The sequence below is a fragment of the Cajanus cajan genome, chromosome 5 (assembly GCF_000230855.2).
Source record: "Cajanus cajan strain Asha chromosome 5, NIPB_CcT2T_4, whole genome shotgun sequence".
NCBI lineage: Eukaryota > Viridiplantae > Streptophyta > Magnoliopsida > Fabales > Fabaceae > Cajanus > Cajanus cajan.
In genome coordinates, this window is record NC_138521.1 from 1,831,566 (window position 1) to 1,841,473 (window position 9,908).

Below are 9,908 nucleotides of genomic sequence, written 5' to 3' on the forward strand. Positions count from 1 at the left end.
AAGTGCGTCCACTTCCCCGATAGCTTATCATGCAAAGTTGATAATTCGAGATACTTATCATCTCCTCTATCTGTCGCCTCCTATATAAAAAACGCCCTATTTCTGCAAGTTCAAATCACCTCTTTCTCTCTCTATATATATTTTCGAGTTTCTAGAGAGAGAGCGAGTAGATTAGTCCATTTCCGCGAGGAGAGAGAAAGTGCGAGAATCGGAAGAGAGAGAGGGTTTGGTCTGCGATGTGTTAGCTTTGAAGGTTAGAGTTTCTCCCTTTCATGTTTTCCGAATCTGTGGCTTTTCCATTTTTTTTTTTTTACTTTTTTAATAAAAAAATTGTCTTTATTTTTTTTTTGGTTGAAACTTTTGGTTCATGCATCTAGGATTAAAGGTAGTTTGTCGATCGTGTGGGATGTAGATAGAGTCAAATCGTTTTCGTTTTTCTCTTCGTTTTCGTTTGGCCACAGAAACCGCATCGTTTTTTTTTTCTTTGGTTAATTTTGGAAATATGGACGGTTTTCTTCCATAAATAAATGCTTCTGGTTAGATGATTTCTTTGACGGTGCAGATTTCAATTATTAGTGTTATTTATTTATTTATTTATTTTTTTGGGATTTTTCTGTGGTTTATGTGGCTGACCCTTGCGGCTATTTATTTTTTAATTTTTAATTTTTGTTTTTGCAGATCTAGTTCACTGTTGCTCATTCTAGTGTGTATCTAATCGAAGACGTTGGGGGTTCTGATGTCGTCTCTTAGTAGGGAATTGGTGTTCTTGATCTTGCAGTTTCTTGATGAGGAAAAGTTCAAGGAGACTGTGCACAAGTGGGGCTACTCTGTTATTTTGTTAGGTTTTATTTTGGTGTGTTCCTTGTATGTTTTTTTTTACCACATTCATTAATTAACTAATTATTTCTTTTTTGTTAAAAATAATACTAGGCTTGAGCAGGAGTCAGGGTTTTTCTTTAACATGAAATATTTTGAGGATGAAGTGCACAATGGGAATTGGGACGAAGTGGAAAAATACCTCTCTGGTTTCACCAAGGTGGATGATAATAGGTATTCTATGAAGATATTTTTTGAGATAAGGAAGCAGAAGTATCTGGAGGCATTAGATAAGTAAGCTCACAACAAGTTCGCATTTAGATTCTGTTGCTGACTCCCAGCATTATTTTAGTTCTAGGTTTCCACTGGCGTACAAGTTTATAGTTGAACTGTTTTAAATTTTGGTAGGCATGACCGGTCCAAAGCTGTAGAAATATTGGTGAAGGATTTGAAAGTATTTGCCACTTTTAACGAAGAATTGTTCAAGGAAATCACACAGCTTTTGACATTGGAAAATTTTAGGTACCAATCTTAATTTTTGCCTCGTTTTCAGTGTCAAAGTAGTGTAAGATTCACAGCTAATGTGTTTCTGGTAATGTAGGGAAAATGAGCAGTTGTCTAAGTATGGTGATACAAAGTCCGCCCGAGCAATCATGTTGGTTGAGCTCAAAAAGCTCATTGAAGCAAATCCCTTATTTCGTGACAAATTGCAATTTCCCAACCTTAAAAACTCAAGGTTACGGACCCTCATCAATCAAAGGTAATTTCTCAATATGGAACTCAGATTTGTACTCTGAATGTGAAACAACATTCTGGTACCTAATGCAATCATTTAGTATCATTATTTACAATTGGTGGAATTTATCTGCCATATTTAGATTCCTGTGTTTATTGGTTTATAAATCTTGATGTTACCGTTATTAGATCATTCATAATTTCCTTTTACATGTAACAATTACAATTTGTTTTTAATCAATATGAGGAGGGGATAACTTTAGTTCCATCAATCTCTATTGGTGTCCAGCGCAATGTGGGTCAATTTTTGACTGTGCATTATCTGCTTCTCTGCCTGTTTGCTGTTAAATTATAGATCACTGTTATGCAGTTAAGGTGCTAGGTTTTGCATTAAATACTCTTCTGACAAATTGATTAAATTATCTTCTATTAACAAAGAATGTTTTTCTCCTTTAAAAAACCAATTACAGCTTAAATTGGCAGCATCAACTTTGCAAGAATCCACGGCCAAATCCAGATATAAAAACTCTTTTTGTGGATCACTCATGTGGACAACCAAATGGTGCACGTGCTCCTTCACCTGCTAATAATCCACTACTAGGTTCCTTGCCTAAGGCTGGAGGATTTCCTCCACTTGGTGCACATGGGGTGAGCTCCTGAACTGATTATCCATCTTTCTTCAGTATAGTGATCATCATTTCATGGTTCTGTTGATTCTTATTTTGGTGCTTTTTTGCTTACAGCCTTTTCAGCCTACGCCAGCACCAGTGCCAACACCCCTGGCTGGTTGGATGTCAAATCCTACCACGGTAGCACATGCTGCAGTATCTGGAGGTGGAGCTATAGGTCTTGGTGCTCCATCGATCCCTGGTATTATTCACCAACTCTTTAGTTGTAGTCGTACTGCAATCATATAAAAAAATTGATCTTGCTTTTAACATGTTTCATTGCCTTGTTAAGCTTCTTTGAAGCATCCTAGGACCCCCCCAACTAATCCTTCTGTTGACTATCCATCTGGAGACTCAGATCATGTTGCTAAGAGAACAAGGCCAATGGGAATTTCAGATGAGGTAATCTGGCTTTGCTTATGGACATACCATTAGCAATTCATTGGTAGGCATATGTAAGTTTTGACCTCATGTTTTTGGCTATTCATCACTTTATGCAGGTGAATCTACCTGTCAATGTGTTGTCAGCAACATTCCCAGGTCATGGTCAGCATAGTCAAGCTTTTAATGCACCTGATGACATACCTAAGGCTGTCGTGCGAACTCTTAATCAGGGTTCATCTCCTATGAGCATGGACTTTCATCCAGTTCAACAATCTTTACTTCTTGGTCTGCTGCTCTTCTAAGACCTTTTAGTAGCATTGATTTATTTTTCATTTGCTTGTTTTTGCTATCAAATTGCCACTTGACTTTTATTTGATGCAATATGTCAGTTGGTACAAATGTGGGGGACATTGCTTTGTGGGAGGTGGGTTCTAGGGAGCGGTTGGTCTCAAGAAATTTCAAAGTTTGGGATCTTAGTGCATGTTCAATGCCATTTCAGGTTGGCTCTTTACCTTATGAATGTTCGTTATAGGAATTTGTGCCAAACTGCAAGATTTGTAATTTTTCCATGACTGAAGAAAAACCTAATTGTGATCAATTCAGGCTGCTCTTGTCAAAGATCCGGGTGTTTCTGTCAATCGTGTGATTTGGAGTCCTGATGGTGCTTTATTTGGTAAGTAGAGAATTTTTTGAATTCTTCAATGTTTGAAACAATGATGATGATATATTTACCTTGGGATGTCAAGTGAACCAATCTGTAACATCTGAGTTTGTTTGAGGAACAGGAGTTGCTTACTCAAGGCACATTGTTCAGATATACTCTTATCATGGTGGGGAGGAAATACGACACCACCTGGAGGTACACACATGCATACCTAATATATACATATACATACATATATACACATGTGCATTATTGTGTTTGTTTACTTATGAACCTGTTTACCAGATTGATGCTCATGTTGGTGGAGTAAATGATCTAGCATTCTCCCATCCAAATAAGCAACTATGTGTGATAACTTGTGGTGATGATAAGACCATTAAGGTAAGTTTTGTCAGAACACGGGCTTGGTTTCCTGAAATGGAGGATTGAATATGTTGCTAACTAAATTTTGTAATTTAAGGTATGGGATGCTGCTTCGGGTGCAAGGCAGTATATTTTTGAAGGTCATGAGGCTCCTGTTTATTCTGTCTGTCCACATTATAAAGAAAACATTCAGGTAGAAAATTGATTTCCGTACCATTAGGAATTGTTAGATGAGTTTGTTGGCATGTTTCCTTCAGCTATATTAATATCCACTCCCCTCCCAAATTCATTCACTATTTTTTCTGGTTGGTTTTCTTGCTGATGCTTGTTGTCCTGTGATGTTGTAGTTCATCTTTTCAACAGCATTAGATGGAAAAATAAAAGCATGGTTGTATGACAATTTGGGATCTCGTGTTGATTATGAAGCTCCAGGTCGATGGTGCACAACCATGGCTTATAGTGCTGATGGTACAAGGTATATATTCTCAACCATGGATCCTTGTATTGTGCTGAATCTTGCTGCATGGTTGAATTATACTTCCTTTTCATTACTCAATGTTCATATGTTTTTGGCTATGAATGTATACTACAGGCTCTTTTCATGTGGGACAAGCAAAGAGGGGGAATCCTCTATTGTTGAGTGGAATGAAAGTGAAGGAGCTGTGAAAAGAACTTATCAAGGATTTCGTAAACGATCTTTGGGAGTTGTGCAATTTGATACAACCAAAAATCGGTTTTTGGCTGCTGGTGATGATTTCTCCATCAAATTCTGGGATATGGATAATGTTCAGCTTTTGACAACTGTTGATGCTGATGGGGGTCTTCCTGTAAGTTAATTATTTTATTGCAAATTGGAGAGCTAGCGTCTAGAAATAGTAGTTACTTGCTAATTGTTGCCTTTTCTAAACTCTAGGCAAGCCCACGTATTCGTTTCAACAAGGATGGAACTCTTTTAGCTGTCTCTGCGAATGAGAATGGAATTAAAATTTTAGCCAATGGGGATGGTATTCGTTTGTTGCGTACACTAGAGAATTCTTCATATGATGCATCAAGACAACCAGAAGTCTTGGCAAAGGTAGACTTGTATATATTATACTTTCCTTACTTATTAGTATAACCTAATCTAACACAATGTTTGTGGCAGCCAACAATTAATCCAATTTCTGCTGCTGCTGCTGCTGCAACCAGTGCTGCACTGGCAGAGAGGGCTTCGTCTGTAGTAGCTATTGCCGGAATGGTTTGTAAACTTGTCCTTGTGTCAGTGGGACTTTTTATTTGCATGCTACTTGTGCCGTTCTTTTTAATGTTTATGTTATTCCTCAACATGCAACTCTTGTTAAATAATGTATTTTCTTCATTTACTGGGAAACAGGAATGATCACACTTATTATGATGACTACTATTTATTGATTTAACTTTTTGGCAATTTTATCTTGTCAGAATGGGGATACCCGAAACTTGGGTGATGTTAAACCTAGAATAAGTGAAGAATCGAATGACAAGTCAAAGATATGGAAGCTCACTGAAATCAATGAACCATCTCAATGTAGATCCTTGAAGCTACCTGAGAATGTTAGAGTAAACAAGGTATGTTATTCACTTCAAATTTATTGTATACACCCTCCCATAGAAATTTTAGTAACAAACTCTGATTGCAACTTCACAAGAGTTTTCATGGTTAGATGTAGTGGTATCTCAAACCCATGTAGTCCTTAGTGATGATTTCCACTATAATTACCAAGGAAAAGGCTCAGTTAAAGTGATTCTATTCTATCCACCCTTAATTTAATCTGAAGTGCAATACGATCTTAGTCACTAGATTGGATAACCCTTGCCTGGTTACATTAAAGGAGCCTTTTCCTATTATCTGGTAACCCTAGTATTTTCCGGAGTTAGCTTTATGCAACTAGGAGAATTGGGGGTTTCTTGCTTCTATTAACTTTTGCCGAAAAAATTGTCCTATCCAATGTGAAATTTTGTATTGGTCATACTTATGATTCCAGTTTGTATTATCATTTATATAGAACCTATTTTGTGTGTGTTGATGCATAAATATGGGAGCTGAAGTAGTTGAGTATAGTGTTTTTCATGTAATTTTTCTGTCTTATCTTATCTATTGCTGATGTCACGTTATATTGTATTATGGTAGTGTTTAAGCATAACATAGTGAAAAGTTAATGAATCCTTAATCATTTATACAAAATAATTTTAATCCCTAAATATGGCTCAAAAATTAAAATATAAAAAAAATTAAAAATGATTGGATAATTGTGACCTTCATTCTTGCAAGGCTTCTCTGGCTCACTCTTCTCCATGAATGAAATTATTATGATCTTTTTTGACAGATATCAAGGTTGATATATACAAATTCTGGTAATGCTATTCTGGCATTAGCATCAAATGCCATTCACCTGCTTTGGAAATGGCAGCGAAGTGAGCGTAACTCGTCTGGCAAGGTGTGAGAACATGTGAAGTTAATTCTGTTAGTCTACCATTTTCTATTCAGAAATTGGCAATTGAAATTATATTCTTTTGATGTTGATATTTCATCCTGTAGGCCACTGCTACTTTGCAACCTCAGTTGTGGCAACCATCTAGTGGCATCCTGATGACCAATGACATTGCTGATAGCAATCCCGAGGATGCTGTACCCTGCTTTGCCTTGTCCAAAAATGACTCGTACGTAATGTCTGCATCAGGAGGGAAGATATCTCTGTTCAATATGATGACTTTTAAGGTAACCCAAGAGCCCAGTCATTATTTAAGACTGCATTTTAGAATTTTGCCAATTAACCAATTTCAATCTTGGCCAAGTGCAGACTATGACAACTTTCATGCCTCCGCCTCCTGCAGCAACCTTTCTAGCTTTCCATCCTCAAGATAACAATATTATTGCCATAGGCATGGATGATTCCTCTATTCAAATATACAATGTCCGTGTTGACGAGGTAACGGAGCTGTGTCTGTAAACAGTTTGTACTTTGTACTCGTGATTTGAGATTTTTGGTGGTAATGCCAAGTTCTTTTGCAGGTTAAAAGCAAACTCAAAGGCCATACTAAAAGAATTACTGGTCTTGCTTTCTCTCATGTATTGAATGTATTAGTTTCATCTGGAGCAGATGCTCAGGTAATGATTGCTTATTATATATCTGTCTTCAGAATCTGAATTTCTATGATTAAATTGCACTAGGAAGAGTTCAAGAGTGTTTAACTGATTTTTATCAAGTGTATGTCCCCTTTCAGTATACAAAATGGCGATCCAATTTTCATAGTAATGATACGGAGAGTTACTTTTGAGCTGTGTTTATTATGCAGATTTGTGTTTGGAATACTGATGGATGGGAAAAGCAGAAGTCTAGATTCTTACAGCTTCCTCCTGGGAGGACACCACCAGCACAGTCTGATACTCGTGTACAGTTTCATCTAGATCAATTACAATTCTTGGTTGTACATGAAACTCAGCTCGCCATTTATGAAGCAACAAAACTAGATGGTCTAAAACAGGTTAGCCTCAGAGTTCAATGTGTTGTGTAAATAATTTTGTTTATAATGCTTTTGTCTGACACCCGTAACTTCAATTGCAGTGGTTCACGCGAGATTCATCCGCACCAATATCACATGCAACTTACTCATGTGATAGCCAGCTGATATATGCCAGCTTTTTAGACGCAACAATCTGTGTATTTAGTGCTTCAAATCTCAGATTACGTTGTCGTATCAATCCTTCTTCTTATCTTCCTTCAAGTGTCAGGTAACCCTTTAACATTTTTATACTGCTGCTAGAACGAGAGTCGATCTAAAACTGAATCTAATTGTGCCATTGCCTATAATTTAGTCATTAATTCGAAGTTACCCTGCATTATTCTAAATTTATAATCTTTCAAATACTTTTTGTTGAGTACTAACATAGTCTTCATGCTGCAGTTCCAACGTACAACCGCTTGTAATCGCCGCACACCCACAAGAACCAAATCAGTTTGCTGTAGGTCTGTCAGATGGGGGAGTTCATGTTTTTGAACCCCTTGAATCTGAGGGTAAGTGGGGTGTGCCTCCTCCTATAGAGAATGGGTCAGCAAGCAATGTGGCAGCTACTTCAGTTGGACCTTCTTCAGATCAAGCTCAAAGATGATCCCTGTCAGCCTAAGACAAGTTTCTTTTACATACTTGGCTTGCTGGCCAGTCATTTTAAGAACTAAATTTGTACTTAAGTTAATGATGCAGTGCAGGGCACTCTCCAATTCAGTTGATCCAATCCACAATCACGTCATGCCAGAACTCTGGAGCAACTCTTTTGGTTGAAGGCCAAAACCACATTGTAATTTTCCAATAGATGTGATTTTTTTTTTTCAAGTTTTAATGCTACAGATGTACAAGTTCTTTTGAGTACTTTCAAAGCTTCTTCTGGCTATTTAATTAGATTGGTTGATCCTAACTTATTGCCTTTTCTTAGTTCCATTCCTGTCTTGCATGTGTGCTAATCTTGTCTTCATCATACTTTCTATACAATTTGTAACTTGTGTGACGTAGTTTAACCAAGAATGAGGAGTAAAGCTGTAGTCTTCTACCATCTTTAGTAGTTTCAAACGTTGTTTGGTCTTTCATTTTTTATTTTTTACTTTTGATCATTTTTTTTAAAATATTTTTTCGGGGTTTGTATATATAACAGTAAATAATAAAGGCATTTTTTTAATTTTTATATAAATTTTAAAAGTAGAAAATGAAAAATAATGAAATGCTTTTGTAATTAGAAACGAAAAAACTACAAATAGGAGATATTTTTTCCTTCAAATTATACGAGCTATTCTATTTGTGTGAGAAACAATTTCGAAAGAATACCATACCCATTTCGGCTTTTACTGTCGGCGTTTGTGAAGAATGGCTTTCCCTTTGTGAAAGTAATTTGTTTTTTTGGAATGATATTGAAGTAAAGTTTGTCCGCTTTTTTTTTTTTTTTTTTTTTTTTTTTTTTTTTTTAATAATCTTTTTTACAGTTTAAACACTTTTAAAATCTTTATAACTAAGTTTGCAACATGTATAACATTCAAGAAGGCAATACAATTTCTTTTTGGGTGTACATATTGTTTAGAATTTTTTACCCTTAATTTATTATAATAACTATAATATCTTTTAATTATTAATTGTTCACTATTTTTTAAATAAAATACGTGACTCACTTGCACTTATATATACATATAATTTTGTATATATATATATATATATATATATATATATATATATATATTGAATAATATAATAATTGATAAAAATTACACGGATATAATTTGATCCTTTCTCACACTAGTACAATTTTACTATTATAACATTCAATAATTTTATATTCAAGGTAAATTTGTTGATTCAATTGTTGAATTATAATTTTGTATTATCTTGAATGTATATATTAAATTTTGTTTAAATTAAATAACAATAAGAGGGTAATCAAATTATTTATATTTTATTGCGTTAAATTTGATATATTAAAATAGGTGTCAACTAATTCTAGATTAATATAAATTTTAAATGCATGATCATTGAAATGCAAGAAAGGTCCCACATTATTTAAATAAGAGGATGAACATAAGTTTATATATATAATTGTCTCCATTGGTCAAGAGGTCTTTTGAATGATATTAAAAAATAAATCGTGAAAACTTAGATCCAAAGTAAATAACATCTTACTTATAGAGACATGTGTATGTAGTAAAATCTCACCTCGTTATTAAATAGTGTAATAGATGATAACTTTTAAAATAATGATTATAAAAATCAATAATCTCATCATACATAATTTATGATTAAATAATATAAAACTGTCACCAGTGAGTTTTCATTAAATTGTAAAAGAAAAAAATATATAAAATTGATACATCTCGTCATTTTTAGGAATAAATCAAATCTTTGAAATGAACATTCTAAGAAAGTATCATGACATCATAAGTTAAAAAAAAATATTTTTTACGGTAAAGTGATGTCGGTAATATATGTTTTGATTTATTTCTAAATATATTTTTATCATTAGATGAGTTTTATGTGTATTTTATTGAAAAATTTGAATCAATTTCCTAACGTGACTTATATTTTAAATACGTAGGAGTATAACTTTTTTTTTTTTTTTTTTTTTCCTAATTTTAACTTGTCGAACATTAAATTTGGGGTTGGTCTTTTCCTCCTGTCTCAAGGAAGCTATTGCGGAGCCAGTCATTGTATTTTTTTTTATTTTTTTTATTTTTGTAAACAGTTCGGTGTCAGAAGAAGTATATGCTTCAATGTTTTTTAGT

General features: G+C 34.5%; 1 protein-coding gene across 2 annotated transcripts; it reads left to right on the forward strand.

The window, feature by feature from the left end:
• Nucleotides 1-93: 93 nt before the first annotated feature.
• Nucleotides 94-8,062, forward strand: LOC109817375 (topless-related protein 1). 2 transcript variants are annotated; one of them, XM_020382608.3, is made up of 26 exons: nt 94-253; nt 679-816; nt 931-1,110; nt 1,225-1,338; nt 1,418-1,576; nt 2,022-2,199; nt 2,295-2,421; nt 2,512-2,621; nt 2,720-2,888; nt 2,993-3,102; nt 3,207-3,276; nt 3,389-3,462; nt 3,553-3,648; nt 3,728-3,823; nt 3,978-4,105; nt 4,223-4,457; nt 4,544-4,705; nt 4,775-4,867; nt 5,071-5,217; nt 5,976-6,086; nt 6,188-6,367; nt 6,450-6,578; nt 6,662-6,757; nt 6,946-7,134; nt 7,215-7,381; nt 7,555-8,062. In XM_020382608.3, the coding sequence occupies exons 2-26, from the start codon at nt 737-739 to the stop codon at nt 7,757-7,759; spliced, it is 3,405 nt and encodes a 1,134-aa protein (XP_020238197.2). In that variant the 5' UTR covers nt 94-253; nt 679-736; the 3' UTR covers nt 7,760-8,062. The 2 variants fall into 2 exon arrangements, with proteins under 2 accessions (XP_020238197.2, XP_082930834.1); XM_083074708.1 differs by lacking the exon at nt 94-253 and adding an exon at nt 417-536.
• The last annotated feature ends 1,846 nt before the right edge of the window (nt 8,063-9,908 follow it).

Coding starts and splice junctions, on each gene's coding strand:
- LOC109817375 (XM_020382608.3), top strand. CDS start 737: ATGTCGTCTCTTAGTAGGGAATTGGTGTTCTTGATCTTGCAGTTTCTT. Junction 2,622..2,719: donor CAATGGGAATTTCAGATGAG/GTAATCTGGCTT, acceptor CACTTTATGCAG/GTGAATCTACCTGTCAATGT. Junction 4,458..4,543: donor ATGCTGATGGGGGTCTTCCT/GTAAGTTAATTA, acceptor TCTAAACTCTAG/GCAAGCCCACGTATTCGTTT.